The following is a 17537-nucleotide window of genomic DNA, read 5'->3' as shown; positions in this document are numbered from 1 at the left end:
GCACACAGGGGCTCTTTGTAATCTCTGAGTCTTTCTGCACTTCACTGCCTTCACCCCATGCTCTTTGCCTGCCTGAAGCAGTGCCACCTGGGCACTTAAAAGAGGTGGGCTTCGGCTGAGAAAGCATAATCACCTCCCAGGCTGACAGCAGTACCTTCAGCCACAGCAGCCCCAGGCACTGCCTTTACGGGCATCCTTACAATCTGCTTGGTCCATCCCTAATGCTTTTAACGACAGACACATGCTGGAGTGGTTCCCTGCCTTGCTCGACTCACCATGCCCCAACACTCCAAGTGGTCCCGCTCGCCTTGCCCCCACGATGGAGACAGCCAGGATACGCCACTGCACCTCATCCCGTGGGGTTGGTGTCCCTGAGCAGACCCAGCGTTGCTTCCCACTGCCAGCAAGGAACCCCCAAATCCTACCATGTCTCGCAGCACGAGCCGACGCGCTCCTCCTCATGCGTTTCACTGCCTGCGGGCAGCACAGCACTCGGTCACCTCCCGAGCAGGGTGCCTTCCGCCCGTGCCACTTCCATACAACACCGGGAATCAATACAGAATACAAAAATTTGAAAAAGAGCTATTAACAAAACAAAAACAAAAAAAAGAAAAAATCTGCTGCAACTAATCAGCCCGCTTCCTCTCCGCAAGCCATTAATCACGGCCGGGGGCTGCCACCCAGGGATGCCCCTCCGGGATCTCTGCAATCCCTGCTCCCGACTCCGCGTAAAGGGGCTGTTGGGGTCCTGTCATGACACGCCAGCGTGTGCCTCTGGTTCCCCCTGGATGGGAGGACACCCTTCAAACTTCAGCTGTGAGTTTTCAAACTCTGCCTCATCCCAGACCCACCTCCCTGTGGGGAGGGGAGTGGAGAGGCTGGGAAGGGGGGAACAAGCATTTGGAGAGTCTCTTTTTCACAATAAAAGCCCTTCTTGTAGCTTTTTTTCTTCTCTCTATTTTTTTTCCTTTTTTTTTTTTTTTTTTTTTAACACCGAGAACAAATTTGAGCCAGGAGGCACAGGTAAAGGAGGAGATGAAGACACATGTGCTCCTCCCAAACCTATTTGTTCCCAGTGACCCTGATGCCAGACAAGCAGAGGGACTGGCAGAGCCCCAGGGACCATGATGACCCAAGAGCCAGGAAGGTGAACCACAGGTCTGCTCCCAGGTGCCTGAGAAAGTGCCTTTTGCAGGTTTTTATTAATATTGCTTTGCCTTTCAGTAACAGCCCAGCAAAGAGCTGTGCTACATCAGTATCTGAAGCTGATGCAGCTCTGGGAGAAGATTTCTTATCTGCCTAAAAGGCAGATAAGAATGTGCTAAAACCATTTTTAGGGTGCTCTTGTTTTTCTGGGGCACACAGTGTCTTCAGGCAGCCAGGAGAGGAGGGACCCAGGAGGTCCAGAAGAAGAAGAGCCTCACACCCACCAGCACCAAGTCAGGAGTGCAGCACAGTGAGCCCTGCAGTGCCAGCCAGTGCAGCTGCTCCTTCGGCACCTGGGTGTGGGGTGCATCCTAAATGCCATTTCCTCAAGCCTCTGGGAGAAGAGGGTCTGAAGGCATGGCTTTGGAAAGCCCTCCACAGCCAGGCAGGGTACACAGGCAGCTGCCAGGCTGCAAAGCATTTTTTTTTCACATAACTTTCCTCTTCCCATCCTGGGCTATGGCCAAGCAAAACCCATCAGTTCCTCACTGTGGCAGGTGAAGCCACCAACTGCTTCAGTCCCCACCAGCCTGTCTTGGGGACAAGAGGAAACTCTCTGTGTCAGGGGTGGGAGTTTTCCAGCTCCCCAGTCTGTGGAAGTACCCCTCTAGGAAACCATAAAACAAACCAAGTTGATCAGCATTGTTCCTTACTGATATCTGTACTTTAAAAAAATCTGACAAAGGCACAGTACAGGCTATTGTGAGCAATATTGAAGATATGATGATCTGAAAAAAAGAGGACGAGGCTGAAGGAAACTGGGCCCAGTCACTTGTCCAAGGCAGCATGGGAGGGCAGTGGCAGAGCCCAGGAGGAGGCTTCTATGCCCCCAAGACCCATTCTAACTCACTGACCATGCACGGTCCTGCAATGACATTTCCCAAGGTCATGGGACACAGTGAGCGTAAGCAGTGACGGCAACTCAATGCTCTGCTTAGTGGAGTCTCCTGCCACTCCCAGTGCCCCAGTGCCTCCATACCCCCTTGGTTCCTTGACTGCACCTTATCTTTAACGTGGTACATCTCCCTACCCCTTCTGTTGCTTCTCAAAAGCATAACTAAGAAAAGAAGTGGATTGAAGGTTACGCACAAAAGCAGTGAGTCTAATTTTGGCTTCAGCACACGCTCCTCCACTCTGCACTAGGATGTGAGGGAGGGATATAGAAACCAAGCCCTGCATCCCCTCCTTGCTGCCATCACCAACCTCATCTGTCCTGGCCACTGCAGCGTTGAACATACTAAAACATTTTCCTTGAGGTCAGTACCCCAGGGCAGACAATGACCTAATATTACTAATTATATTAGAAACAGTAATATTAGGTAATTAACAATAACCCAGTATTAGCCTTGGCACAAAGACGGACTGAGCTCTCATCTGTTGGGCAGGCAGCAGCCAAGTGCCAGAGGAGGGATCTGCAGGGCTGAACCCCGTGCATCACGACTCAATGGTGGCACCTCATTTTGGAAGTGTTTGTTTTCGTCTCCCTCTCTTAATTTTGAAAAGATTCAATTTATATGCAATTTTATGTCGAAATGATTCCCTCAGTGCAGCGGCGTTGCGAGCCTTGACTGACAGGCCAAGCACTCCGGCTGGTCCCTCTGGATTGCCTCTCCATACAAATCGCTGTTCAAAATGCACGCCTGACATTTGAGGAATTTGACATCAGAAACAAGCCTGGATGGCTGCTGCAGGAGGCAGACGTAAGGGATTGGTGGCCAAACCAGTAAGATAAATCCAGCGAGCCTTGAAACAAATGCTCCAATCTTGGCATTTTGAAATTTCAGTTTTATTTCCCCCCTCCTTCCCCTGGAGAATTTTATTATTGATGTTCACAGTGCAAAAGTCAGATTAAAAATGCAGTAAAACCTGAGAACCAAGTGCATTATGAATCAGTTTCCTAAGGAGGATTCCCCAAAACCATAGGGCCGTGTCTATGTTGTACCTGAGCTGGGTAGTCCTAGGCCCATCAGTGCAGCCCTAGATCCCATCGGTAGCATCCCTGCTACTGAATTCTGGAAAATTAGTGATTACCTGAATACTGAAAACTGCTTTTCTTCTCTCTTTTTTCTTTTCCATCACCTGACCACCTCTGTTCACGTTCTCACAGCCATTCTACTATTTACACAGAGATATCCCTGATGTTTCCCTGATTTTGGCTGAGGCCAGTCCTTCAATCAGATGCCAGGGATGATCTCCACTGCAAGAAACTCCCATGAGATATAGACAGCAAATGGAGATAAAGGAGAAGAGGGAAGTGGGACAGCATTCAACCTACAGGCAAGGTAAAAGCCTCCAAAACAGCCATGTCTCACACCAGAAGCTCAGGCCAGTTATCTATGATGCCCAGTACAAAAGATGCTCCCTCTCATCTTGCACTTAGACAAGAGGAAAAGGTGTTCTCTCCCTGTTGCAAGGCACAGGGCAGCAGTGAGGGTGGCTCAATTTGCTGATATCTCCGGGCAGATCCAGCTTAGCCAGGTGCAATTACTTTGAAGTAGGAGAGCTGAGACCTTTCCCTGAGGTAAGAGCAGGATCAGGCCAGAATCCAAGGAAACCGATGGAGAGAAAGAAGGCCAAGGGTGCTGTTGTACCCACAGCAGCACAGAGACCTCTCTGCTCCCCAAAATGCCACCAGTGTAGGCATTAGCAAAATCTTCTGGTATAACTCTGCCTTCATTTCACAGACCGACTCACCTTTTCACTTGCTTTTCCTCATACAGAAATACCTGTTGCAGAAGGATGAAAATAGGCTGATCTTTTTTTTTTTTCTCCCCAGAAATACCTTTTTTTTTCCTATTCTGTCCCAGTGGATCTGCATTCATTTCTCCCTTGGGAGCTAAAGACAGGCAGTGGAAAGGGGACAGATTTCAAGAGCCGACAAGGAACAGAAAGCTATTCTGCCTCTAAGAAAGTAAAGCTGAAGGGTTTTTTTTTCTTCCTTTTAGAAAAGTGTGAGGCTCTAATAGGTTTGAGTGGCTATGAATATGACTTTCCACATCTGCCAAGATAATTATAAGCTTGAATGAATTTCTGAGACCCAAACCCTGGCCAGATAAATCACTGCCTATCAAGTACTGATTACAAATGAGCTGCTCAGAAAGCCTTCAAATTTCTCTTCCCTCCCTATCCCACTATCTCCTATATCTTGGTAATGGGTCTCAGTGCTTTACTAAGAAACAGTCTGTAGACTGACACTGATACTTCACTCTTCCTTTGCAGCAGCTGTGAAAGAGATGAGAAATTAAGGCTCCAGGGATCAAGCAGAATGGGCTCCTGCTCAGAGCTGCGGGTCTGGCGCTGGGACCCAGGAGATGCAGAGAAGCAGATAAGCTGCAAAACTGAGTTTTGCATCTGATTTTGAAGCGTGACATGCCCATGCCCCACTTCCCTAGTCAGTGTCCCTAGAGGGGACAAGCTACAAGCCCCTAATTTGGAGAAAAAGCCGGATGTGGGTGATTTCTTTCAGTGCATTGTGTGTGGGAACAGACTCTTGCATCTCAGGTTTTCCTCATTGTTCACATGGAAATAAGCCCACCCAAGTCACTTACAGAATGCACTGAATTTTTTATAAATATGCTGAAGAAGCTGCACATCCCCAATCCAGTAATTAGAGTAAATTAATGTTGCTGGGATGCTTTTGTCACCGTTTGTCTGACTCAAGACAAAAGGCAGAGAGGTCACATCCTAAAGGGAGAGTAATCCTTTATAAGCAGTGTTTAAGACGCCAGAGAAAACAATAACATCTGCAGAGAAACCACACGTTCCCCGAGCTCACAGGCTTTATACTTCCCATAAATACCTATTGTATGCTCCTTGTTGTCATGACTCAAACACAAGTATATGGAGGAAGGGACAAAGAAATCCTAAGTCTTTGAGGTGATTACTCATTCCTCCAACTTACATCTTAATACACGCTAGAAATTCTGAATTGCTTGTCAGACTGCAGTATTGTTTTTATGGGACATGGACTATTATGAGTAAAATGAGTTACGGTTTTCTTTTCTTTTTTTTTTGTTTTTTTTTTTTTTTTTTTTTTTTTTTTTTTTTTTTTTTATTTCTAAGGGCTATTTTTAAAGCTCTCCCATCTTCAGCCAGAAAAAATTCTTACCACCCATGCCCTGTGTCCAAGACATTTCTTGTGTTGTTAGAGAATCAACTGTTTCGTAGCATGCTCCCCCCAAAAGAGTTCACCACTCCGCATCACCGAGAGTCTCAGCCTCCATCCTCCACCAGCCTTTGGAAATAACAGAACTTCAGCTCCATGTGAAAACAGCCATCAACAGTCCACCAGTGTTGTGGCAACCCAAGCCCATGGCAGAGGGTGAACCTGCCAGGGCAGCACAACATGGGTGCCCTAACAGGCTTCTATCCCACGGGATTCCCTTGCTCCCAGCAGCTGGTGTATCAACTTGAAATTTGACACTGAGTTTCTACCTCTATTTCACCCTAGACACCTCTGTCCTCTTCAGAGTCTGTCCTTTCCAAGGCAGAGATGCCCACCCTCTCAATACAAGCCATATCTTTTCTTCCTCTCTCTTTCTCCTTTCTAGATAAAAAACCCAGCACTTGAATTAATAATCAGAAACATAATTTTCTTGGACAGTCACCATGTAAATCAGGGGATTCAAATCTCTGTTATTTAGTATCCCACTAATCCTGCACCATCTGCAAACTTCAGTAGCAAATAAATGCATACCTGTGTCTGTATATCCTCTGCTTGGTCAGTGTTCAAAAATACGGGATGTTGGATGAAGAACAATTCCACCCCACAACCTATAAAAGCTTTAGCACTGATGTCTCATTTTGAGATGTGTTGTTGAGACAGTTTCTCATCTAACATGTAAAGCAGTCCCTCTAAATGAAACCATTTACAAAATAAAAATGGCATATGGTTCTGTGTCCATTGCCTTGGAGACACCCAAACATGCCCTGCCAGCCGTGATCTCCTTGGGAAGGTAATGAGTTGGTGTGACCATGAGACCACGTTAGCCAGTGACTGTTACACTCCTCGCTGCTCCTTCCTACTTGACAAAAACTTTGTTTAGCCATCCACTTGTGCTACCACACTCATATTAGGTGGCTAGGAAGAGTCACAGACAAGCCTGGGAAAACTCCACTGGAAACTCCGTAGCATCAAGGGAAAAAAAAATCCTGAAGAGTTGCAAAATTAGTGCACAAATTATTTGGCTTGGAGGAGCTAAGAATTAGTGTTGGCAGTTCAGGGAGCTGCTCGGCTCATCGCCTTGGCCTCCTGAGCAGGCGTTGTCCAAGCTCATCTTACTCGTGCTTGGAGCCGTGGTGGGGCCCTGCAGGGGACAGTTCAGCTCCTCCCCACCTGCTCTCCTCAGGCAGAGTCAGGGTGAACTTGGGTTCTCCTGCACCATCCACAGCTCCCTGTGTGGCTTAAAACTGCAGACAACTTTTAGGAAGCCTGAAAGGGAGTGTGGATAGTGCCAGGCAGGAGCACAGAGCATCCCTGCCTGTGATTCTTGTTAGCATTCCACTCGTGTGGTTTGCATGGGCGCTGTGTGCCATGTCTCTCCATACAGCATGGCTGTGGCTCTTTCATTTTCCTCAGCAAACCTCCAGCTCTAACCTGCAGGATCATGCTGAAACAAGGGAAAAATGAAGATGAGTCCAATGCACAGAACATTTCCACCCCCTAAAAAAGAGAGAGAGAAAAAAAAAGACAAGCAATCTGTTTCTTTCCCTGGAAGGAGTTACTGGCATATGCTTGAGATTTGGGACCACTAAGACGCTATATTGGCTGTGCATGTACCTTTGCATTAGGGGAAGTCCCATCATGCTAGGATGGGACAAAATGTATGCATTAATACATGGAATAATCAGGCAGTATTTAAAGTGAAAGCTTTGAATTGTGGCTGCTGAAAATAGGGTCTGACCAACATATGGGCTCATGAATCTTTCCTGACAGCCCTGCAGTTACAGAAGCAAGAAGTGGTGCCTCCTGGTTACAAATTGGTCATGAATAAAATTAGGTTGACAATTAGAAAGTTTCTCATAATCAGAGGATTAGGTTCTGGGAACTTTGAGACAGGGGAGGGAGTGAGCTGGGAACCTTTGTCTCTCCCACTTGGAGCATTCATCCTGCCTGTGTCCCCAGGGAGAAAGCCAAGGGAGCCAGGGGACCACATCACTGACAGGGACCATGCCCCGCTTCTTGTGAAGCTGTGGGTTGGAGAAGCACATGAACCCTCACACCTCCCTTGTGCCCTGACACCTGCCTCCTACTCAAGCAGAATGCTCTGTCCCACTGCCAGCAGAGACCAGACAGATCCACCGTATGAATGTCTTTTCTTCCAAGGTCATGTTCAGGGGGCTGGGAGTTAAGGAAGCCCGCTCACATCTGGGATGAGGACCTGCATGCATCTCCAACAGCAGCAGCTTGTCAGCCTCTCCCTGGACCTTGAGAAATGCTTCAAGCAACCAGAGCAAAAATGATGCCACTTTCAGCTGGTCAGACCTAATTTATTTCATTATGCTGTAAACCCTGATTTGATTCCATTATCCACAGAGATTTCCAGGATGAACTAAGTCTCACATGTGCAATGCGAATGGGACAAGCAATAGAGCTGAAAGATAAACAATGAAAAAAACCCAAACAAACCTCCCTTTCAGGGACTCCAGGAAGGAAGAGAAGGAAGAAGCCCTCGAGCCTATTTTCCATCCTCTCTTTAGGATAGCTTTACATAGAGTCTGACAGCTAACAATGGCCCTTTCTTTTGTTTGATGGCTTTTGCAAATAGGAGGTTCAAACAGCGGGTCTAAAAAGTCTTGACTGAAGAGTTATTGTGAAAAATATTCAGATGTGGTGCCCTCCCACTATGTCCTTCAGTAAAGCTCCAGCGGATCTCAAAGATAATATTCTTTCATGCTATTTAGTTATGCACACCATTACTTTTTCGAAACATCTATCACTGTCCTCAAAGCAGAGCTTCCTGACGAGATTCTTCCATATATCAGAGGCACAGTGCCCTGAAACACCACCCACGCTCCATCAGCGGCCCAAAGTGGACACGAAGGAAGAGCTCAGCTCTGCTGAGGGCCATGATGAGCCTCTCCTCACTAGGTGCAAGGAGCGATGACCCCAAACAGCTACAGAACAAATTATCCTGAAAAATACTCTCATACCAGGGCTCACTGGGGAAATGTTAAGTACTTCCTCTGTAACAAGAACTGGGTCAATGCACTTTAGGAGGGAGGAAGTGGCTCTGTGCTGGTGGCAATGGCATGATTTGTAGGTTGGTGATCAGCACTAATAGCTGACTGCAGGTAGAAGACTTCTCTAATTTGGACGTACACACAGTTTGCTACAAACTCTACTCGCCTGGAGCCCACTCAGGATGGTTTATCATCACTGAAAGCGAGGTGAGGAAAAAATTGCCTACTCTTCACTTATTTAAAACAAGAATATACAATGCAGGGGTCAGCTGCACAAAATGAAGCTTGGGCCACATTCCTACTTAAGGAATGGACATGAACTGGAAGCTGCGCAGCATCCAGGAATGAAGCCTGTTACGAGTTCAGGGAAAAAGAGTGTGGGTACGCCACAAATATCCACATGGCCACTGCCTGAGTCAAAGCAGGACAAGGACTGCAGTACTTCAGCACAACTAGGAATGCCATGCTTAAACAGCTAAAAGCTGATCTTTCTGCTTCAGAGAAGGAAATCTCAGTATAAATTCCAAATTACCTGAGTGTGACAATAGTACGTGCAACTTCAAGCTGAAAACAACATTAAAAACTATTCCCAAATTAAAAAAACCAAGCAAACAAAAACACCCAGGAATTTTACAATGGAAGAACAAAAAGCTGAAGATCTGAAAGCAGTAGACCTCACAGCCATCCCTGTAATTTGCTCCACTTACCACTTGCTTGTAAGTTGTACTTGCTTGGATACCAATAATGCTGTGAATATAAATTAGCACCTTTTCATCTCAGTGAAAGGCAGGCACGTGTAGCTTTCAGAGACACTTAAACAACGTATGCAGGAGAAAAGCAGAGAAACATATGGGGCTGGAAACATTTAAGAGGCACTACAACTGAAGTAAGACAAAATAAACGGAGCTATAAACCAGACCAGATCTGCCACAAGGCCATCAGTAAATCCAGAGATCTTTCAAGTCTATTACATCTCAATAATTGAAACACATTCAGCTGCCAAACACAGTAACAGACATGTTTAGTCAAGAAACAAAAGCACTTAAATATAGCCTTTTTCAAGACAAACAACTAAGCATCACCAGCAAACCAGTTGGCCCAGAACCACAGCTGGTTCACATTAACTACGTATTTTATATGTTTAACCACAGATTATGCAAAGGGGTCGAATCCCACTCCTAGAATTGCCCATGCCTCCCAGACTTTGCAGCACAGATTAGGACCGGGACTGTCAACTGCTGGTATTGTTTTACAGGTACAGCAATTGTCTTGGGAGTAAACTGGGATAGGGTACACGCCCCCCTCTCCCCAGCAAGCCCACCATCTGTTCTGTGTGAGATGAGAAAACAAACACGGGGAGTTAATTTTAAGCTCTTTCTTAACAGCATATCCTGTTTCTTTACAATCAGCTTCACGAAGTAAAAGGAGTTACATCCTTAGCCCAGCAAAGTATATCTTGGTCAAATATGGAGGCAAAATAAAGAACTGGGTAAGCACGTCCACCGCTCCCAAGTGTTTGTGCCATCCCCTAGGGTTGGCACCATTCCTTGCACAGTTGCCTGGCCCTAGGAACAACCTTATGAAGAGCTAACGTTGCCATCCTGTGGTAACCTTCAGAAATAATCTGTACTCCTGTAGTTTTCTGCATTCCCGTTGCTTTACAGAAAGGACAAACCCACCCAAAAGGCACAATGCTTGCAGACTGAATGGAAGGCGGACAGCCCACAATACAAACCTGCAGGTTTCTGAGAGGTCCCACGAGTTGCTAAATGCAGCACCAGATGCTGCTCATATGGAACATCCCGTCAGAAATACAGTGCAGGTGCCAAAACATGGTATATCCTATTTCTGCTCTTTTCCCCTTTCGGCCAATCCGTTAAAAATGGTCCTTTCACAGAAGCCCTCGATGTCAGGTATGCTGTTACAGAGCCTCGATTTCTTGTAAGGCACAAAACACTCTCTCCCCAACAGCACCTTAATCTTTAACACTCCCCTCTCATGGTGCAGTTCTTGGGCAGACACAATCCTCTAGGCATGTTTTGTACTGTTACAGGGTCACTCCAGAAAAATCCCAGCTGCCAGGCAGCTCAGCAGGTCACTGTACACCTTGCATTGTGGAAAAGTTTTGGACACCTCAGTGGTCGCCCAGTAGGAACAAAACACTGGATAAATTGCTGCAGTCATAGGCAAAGCTACTCTTTGGAAGACAGTACCTTTAAGAATTAGTAAATGCTGTAGAAAAAGCATTCATGAGCTCATTGTGATTGAAGGCACATCCATCTTCTCTAAAGGCACTTCTACAATTTTTTTTCCCCAGTCTTATATAACCCAGGTTAACAGTAGTACATTAAAAACCCAAACAACCCTAAGGGACAAATCTTTCACCTTAAAGGACCTCCAGGTTACAGAACTTTAAAGTTACTTTCAAGTTAAGTGTTTTCAGAATTCAGATGGATTTAATCACTTCAAAATCCAATTTAAAATCAAGGTCTCCAGACACTCGAATGTGGCTTTTAATCCCAATTTGCATAATTTCTGATTTTTTCCCTTTAGCTGTTAGACCCACTCGGATCAACCATGTGCTTGAACTCTATTTCCAAGAGCATAGAAATTGCTCAGGACACTGTACAGGTTTCAAGTGTTTTGAGTATGCAGATGCCTAATTCTGCATAAGTAGATAAAGCACAGATTTGTAACAGCACATGCTTATCAGAGTATTTGAAAACATATATGAGTATGCTTTTGACATATTTAAAGGTCTTACAGCCTCCATGCTTTAAAAAATATATTCTCCCTCCTCCAGTTTGCATTTGACTTGGAAAATAATGTTTTTAAATTACTAGATAACCCAAGACTTCTACCATTTCTTTCTTTAGCATGAAGAAAATATTATCTCCTGCCAGAAAACTGCATGGGTGCTGACACTGAGATATGTAATTATTTTATAATGCAAAGACTATTCAGGCACTTCAGTGTTTCTGATGGATCTTTTAGGTCATGTCCCTTTTTACTTAATGGCTTTGATTAAAAAGCAGAAATTATATGCTGCATATTGTAAGGAACTGAAAGTCTCATGTCTTCACAGAAACTCTTAAATATTCTGAAAAGTATACTTCAACACAAATCAACTATTTCTGTCTTGTTAATACATCACTAATTATTGTAACTGCACTTACAGGACTATGGTGTTAGACATCTGAAGTATCCAAGTATTCCAGGTCACTACTCAAAGAATAGTGGAAGTTCTTTAGAAAATATGGAGTAATTTAAACTGTTTGAAGAGCAATTTGTCAGTCTTTCAAACAGCAACATACTTGTATTCTAACAAGAATACATACTTTCAGAGTATGGCTTCATTAATACAGAATTATTTCTCACATTTCACACTCAAGACTGTGCAAGTAATTCTGTACATTCCCAATCAACTTCAATTGCAGACTGCTTTTAAATGTCAGGATCTGACCTACTTCAATTAACTGGGTGTGCAATTATTTCCACTAGCACTGGGTACAGAGTATTGGGCAGTGTGTGTCAGTCCACTGCACATAGAAAGGTGACCTTTCTATGTGTTCCTGGGGAACACCAGAACCCAACACCTCAACATTAATAAATGAGACAGACAACAACTCTTGGTCAGAAATAAAAGCGAACTTATGATTACAATTTAAATTGGATGGCTGTAATTTCAAAATCGTAACAGGGACACAGAGTTACACATGATGAGAAGTTCATTTATTTTTGCGCCTTCTGTGCCTTCTCTGGTTTCTTCACTGCCTTCTCTGGTTTCTTCGCCTTCGGTGCCTTCTCTGCCTTCTTTCCCTTCCCTGGTTTCCCTGCTTTCTCTGGCTTCTTGCCTTTCTTAGAAGCCAACCTCTGGAGCTTCTTCATTTCATGCTTGATGATTCTGTTTCTCTGAAGAAAAAAAAAAAGAAAGAAAATGTTATCTCTTAATCAGAATGAAAAGAGCAAGAGCTCAAATAATGTGCCTTAATCAAAAAGGCAGAATCTGAAAGCTCAAGTTTGAGTTATCACCCTTTACCACGCGTTATATTCAGCATGTCAAATTCCACCTAAAACTGTTCTGATCTACCAAGCAAACAAGATAATTCTGGCTGGTAACTTGGGCACCCCAATATTTTGAGTAATGATTTTCATTATAGAATGAAATACTAACAGCAACCCATCAGTATTTGATTTCATCAGCAGGCAATTCCTTCCTCAGCTGTGCATCAGCTTGGGAGGACTGACACACGGATTATATGGGCTCAAGTCTGACCAACTCTGAAGACAAAGTGGTGGCATGGAAAGAAGCATGGAAAATCCAAAGCACTGACATTCAAGGTGTCACTCCACAACCCAAACCAGCTATGAAAGCAAAGCTACCACCACCTGTACGTGACTCTAAAGTGACAGCTACAAGCATTAACCCCATAAAGAAGTAGCATTTAAACACTTACCATTCTCTTTGCTTTCATAACCTTGTAGCGATCAAAGTCAGTCATTTTGGCTTTCTGTGTGAAAAGAATCAGTCATGAAACTCTAATATATACAAGTAGTAAAATTAAGTATTTCAAAGCATTCCATAAGTAATTCTGATCATCTCCAAATTAGGTTTAGCTGCACTTGAACTAGTTCACTATTTAAGGTCTTTCCTGGGAAGGAATGGTGCAGGGAAAAAGGTGGTTATAGAAAGGACTGAACAAAACCACATTTACTGTTAAAATACAAGAACTTGAAGGTGATTAGCAGAAACTTTTAAAAAACTACACCTTTTCTATCTTTAATCTTAGCCTGCAATTGAAAACATTCAGCCTATTACACTGCACCCAACTTTACAGAGCAGGAGCAGTACAACATGCATTCCTCATCCAGTGAAACACTGTACCTTTTCTCGGGCTTCAATTTTCTTTGCCCATCTCGTCGCTGACCATTTCTCGTTTATATTTTCCTTCTCCCAGGCAAGTCGCACACACTTCTGACGAGCACTGTATTGGAGCAGTCAAAAATTGTATTCAGTCTTTATTTAAAAAAAAAAAAAAAAAAGAGTTCCCCCCTGCTGCTGGGCTATCAAATTTCATACAAGGGAAGATCACCTCTTCTATACTGCTTCAGACATCTAAGTCAATGTCACATATATTTCTGTGGCATAAAGAACATTCTGATGAGTAAATGCTTTGTTAGAACTGACAGAATCACATGGGACCACAGCGGGTCATGTGTCCAACCTCCCTGCTCAAGCAGGGTCATCCTAAAGCACATGGCACGGGATTATGTCCAGATGGTTCTTGAGTATCTCCAGTCGGGGAGACTCCACAACCCCTCTGGGCAACCTGTTCCAGTGCAGTAAAGAAATTTTCCACACAGTAAAGAAATTTTTCCTCATACTCAGGTGGAACTTCCTGTGCATCAGGTACTGCCTGTTGCCTCTCTGCCTGTTGCCTGGCACCACCGAGAACAGCCTGGTTCCATCCTCTTGACACCCTCCCTTCAGATACTTATAAACATGGATGAGGTCCCTCTCAGTTGTCTCTTCTCAAGGCTGAATAGGCCCAGCTCCCTCAGCCTTTCTTCCCAAGAAAGATACTCTAATTTCTTAAACATTTTTGTCACCCTCCGCTGGACCCACTGCAGGAGCTCCATGTCTCTGTTGCACTGAGGAGCCCAGAACTGGACACAGGTCTCCAGATGTGGTCTCACCAGGGCTGAGCAGAGGGGCAGGATCATCTCCACGACCTGCTGGCAGCGCTCTTCCTAATGCACCCCTGGATACCACTGGCCTTCTTTGCCACAAGGGCTCATTGCTGGCTCAGGGACAGCTTGCTGTCTACCAGGACCTTCTCTGCAGAGCTGCTTCCCAGCTGGGCAGCCCCACCCTGTACTGGTACATGGGGTTATTCCTCCCCAAGTGCAGGACCCTGCATTTGCCCTTGTTGGGTTTCAGAGAGTTCCTCTGTGACAGTCTCTCCAGTCTGTCAAGGTCCATCTGAAAGGCAGCACAGCACTTTGGGGTATCAGCCACTCCTCCCACTTTGTGTCATCAGTGAACTTGCTAAGGAGGCATCTGCCCCTTCATCCAAGCCACTGATGGAGAAGTTTAACAATACTGGGCTAAGTATTGAATACTGGGGGACATGACTAGTGACCAGCCTTTCAACTAGATCCTGTGCCATTGATTCTGACCCTCTGGGATGTACTCTCAACCCACCTCACTGTCCAGATGAGCAACTACTCCTAGCACTGCATCAGGATCAGAAATGAAGCACTTTTTGTTTCTAAATTACAGAACTCATACAGTAACGAAGCTAAAGAGAACAGAGTGAGTCCAGCCTCCTGCAATTCCAGAGCAGTTCTGCAGGCAGGGAATCTATTTAATGCATGACGGTGACCTAAGCAGCAGCAAAGGCAAAGCTGCAACAGCACTTACTGCAATTGCTTCCCCCCCCACGGAACACTGTGAGCTGCCTGAGCCCCTAAGTGACTTCTTTGCTCCTGAACAGCAGCTATCACCCACTTCAGTATATTCAACTACGATACCACACTCTGATGAACTTTTACTCTTAAGCCACTGGTGTATGAACTTTCTAGACTTAGCACGAATTAGTCATGAAAGGACAGCACAAGTGCTTTTTTTATACAGGTCAAAAAAGTGCCAACCGCTCACTCACCTGTGTGGGAACTTGAGAACGAAGTCAGTCAGCTGCATACACTTGAAGGGCATGGCCTGCCTCCTGACACCACTGCAGGGGCCATCAACCAGTGCCTGAAAGAGGAAAAAGAAACATGGGGTTTGTAGCAGTTATCCCACTATATTTGACTTGAGAGAGCAGCTTCCTAATAACGTATGAACAGTACCTTGACAACAACTTAAATATGTGTTATGCAGGCAAAACTGGAGATAGTTAAGTCTTGCCTATACAACCCAAGCTTCACAGAAAGAATTCTGAAGGTCAGTCTTTGGGAAAGAAACAAACTGAACTTTAAAGGAAAGCATACAGAGCTAAGATAACATGCTTTATCTTTTTTTTTTCTTCCAGCTTTTTCAGAATCATCAAGTAAAAAGAGTGCCCTCCCAAACATCTGCTTTACACATACATTAATGTCATTCCACTGGTAAGTTTTAGAGCCCAACTGATATCCCTTGTCCCCCCCTAGGAAACAGCAGAGAGGAGAATGTGTCACTTGACAGTAAAAAAAACTTGCTAATCAAAGTTTCAAGTACAGCAGCTGTTAAAGCTCATCTTTTGGTAAACTGTTTAAATTTGTTTAAATTTATTTGACAAAACTAGTCACAGGAAACTTCCTTCAAGACTGATACGTGCTGCCTTAGCACATAAGCTTCCGTCAAGGCAAAAAGGAGGAAATAAAGGCACAGCGCTCAGAGCTTACCCTATTTTGGTCGATAACATCCACAATGGCCACCAGCTTGCCAGCATGTGGCCCGAAGGAGATGTAGGCAACTCTGCCAATCTCCACGAAGCGCTTGAACACCTGGGAGAGCAGGCAGGGATTGACAAGAGTTAGGAGAGAACACACCCAAGGTCACCTACAGATCCCAGGCCCTCAGAGTGGTTAAAAGATCTTCCCATAAGAATCACAGAATGGTTTGGGTCGGAAAGGACCTTAAAGATCATCCAGTTCCAACCCCCTGCCATGGGCAGGGACACCTTCCCCTAGACCAGGCTGCTCAAGGCCCCATCCAGCCTGGCCCTGAACACCGCCAGGGATGGGGCATCAACAACTGGGTAACTTATTGCAGTGCCCTACCGCACCCACAGTAAAGCATTTTTTTTCCTGATATCCAATCTAAACCCACCACCTTTCAGGGAACCCACTCCCCTCCCCACGCCCCGTCACTCCATGCTCCTTGTAAAGCCTCGCCCCCATCAGTTCCCCTCAGCCTCTGCAAAGCCTTCGAGCGGCACGAAACAACAGGACAAGGGGACATGGGCTCAAGCTCTGCCAGGGGAGGTTTAGGTTAGATGTTAGGAAGAAATTCTTTACAGAGAGGGTAATCAAGCATTGGAACAGCCTACCCAGAGAGGTGGTGGATTCACCATCCCTGGAGGTTTTTAAGCAGAGATTGGACGTGGCCCTTAGTGCCATGATATAGTAATTGGGAGTTGGATCAGGGGTTGGACTTGATGATCTTGGAGGTCTTTTCCAACCCAATCTATTCTATGATTCTATGAAAACCCCCTCCGCCCGAGCAGAGAGGCCCGCGGCCCCCGCAGCGCTCCCAGCCCGGCCCCGCCGCTCCCCACGCGGCTCCCGGCGCGGCTGAGGAGGCCGCGGGCTCCCCCCCCCGCGCCACCGCCACCGCCCGGCCCGGCGCAGAGCGGCTCCGGCAGGAGGGCGGCTGCGGCGGGAGCGCGGTGGGACCCCGGTAAGAGCTGCCCAGGAGCGCCCCGAGGCCCGGTCCCGGCGGGAGCGGCGGCCGCGCCGCACTCACCATGATGGCGGCCCGGGCCGAGAGGGCGGGGCGAGGCCGGCGCCGCCGGAAACCCGCCCGGGGCACCGGCGCTGCGCGTGCGCGGGGGCGGGGGCGGGGCCCTCTCGCGCGCCCGCGTCCGCCCCGCCCCCGCGCACGCGCAGCGCCCCTCACGGCTCTCCGAAAAGAAAAGTTGCCAGAGCACAACCAATGCCCTTTAAAAGACAATCTGTTAAAACTAAGCATCTCTCCAAAAGGCAAAACGCCGTAATGAGGGATAATAAGGAAGGACTACGTTGAGGTGGCGCGCGGGTTTTCGTATCGCGGTGAGGAACCAGCCGTGAATTTTGGAAGAGCGGCTTGGCCGAACGCAGGGCGGTACTCTGGGATAATAAAGCAGAACAAACGCAGGATAAGGCTTGGGAGGGAGACGGGAACTGCACGTGTTCGGAATGGACTTTCGGAGAGGGCAAAACCAGCGTTTAGGTTGGGTATTAGAAGTTCTTTACAGAGAGGGTGATCAGGCATTGGAATGGCCTGCCCAGAGAGGTGGTGGATTCACCGTCCCTGGAGGTCTTTAAGATGAGGGCTGGATGTGGCACTGAGTGCCATGATCTAATAATCACAGTGGGACTGGATCAAGGGTTGGACTTGATCTCGAACATCAGTGGGGACTGCACTAATTACTTAGTGAGCATGAGGGCTGCATCTGTCCCACATC

General features: G+C 46.3%; 1 protein-coding gene across 1 annotated transcript; it reads right to left on the bottom strand.

Moving 5' to 3' along the window:
• Positions 1 to 12015: 12015 nt before the first annotated feature.
• RPL14 (ribosomal protein L14) lies at positions 12016 to 16915 on the bottom strand. The gene is made up of 6 exons (XM_027897431.1): positions 16838 to 16915; positions 15775 to 15876; positions 15054 to 15148; positions 13274 to 13373; positions 12846 to 12899; positions 12016 to 12300 (listed from the first exon to the last, which is right to left on the bottom strand). The coding sequence occupies exons 1-6, from the start codon at positions 16838 to 16840 to the stop codon at positions 12121 to 12123; spliced, it is 534 nt and encodes a 177-aa protein (XP_027753232.1). The 5' UTR covers positions 16841 to 16915; the 3' UTR covers positions 12016 to 12120.
• Positions 16916 to 17537: the final 622 nt, after the last annotated feature.

The sequence above is a fragment of the Empidonax traillii genome, unplaced genomic scaffold (assembly GCF_003031625.1).
Source record: "Empidonax traillii isolate 1590-97213 ecotype Southwest subspecies unplaced genomic scaffold, ASM303162v1 scaffold19:size3308961, whole genome shotgun sequence".
Taxonomy (NCBI): Eukaryota; Metazoa; Chordata; class Aves; order Passeriformes; family Tyrannidae; genus Empidonax; species Empidonax traillii.
Note: the sequence above shows the minus strand (reverse complement) of the source record. Positions and strands in the feature narration are given on the sequence as shown.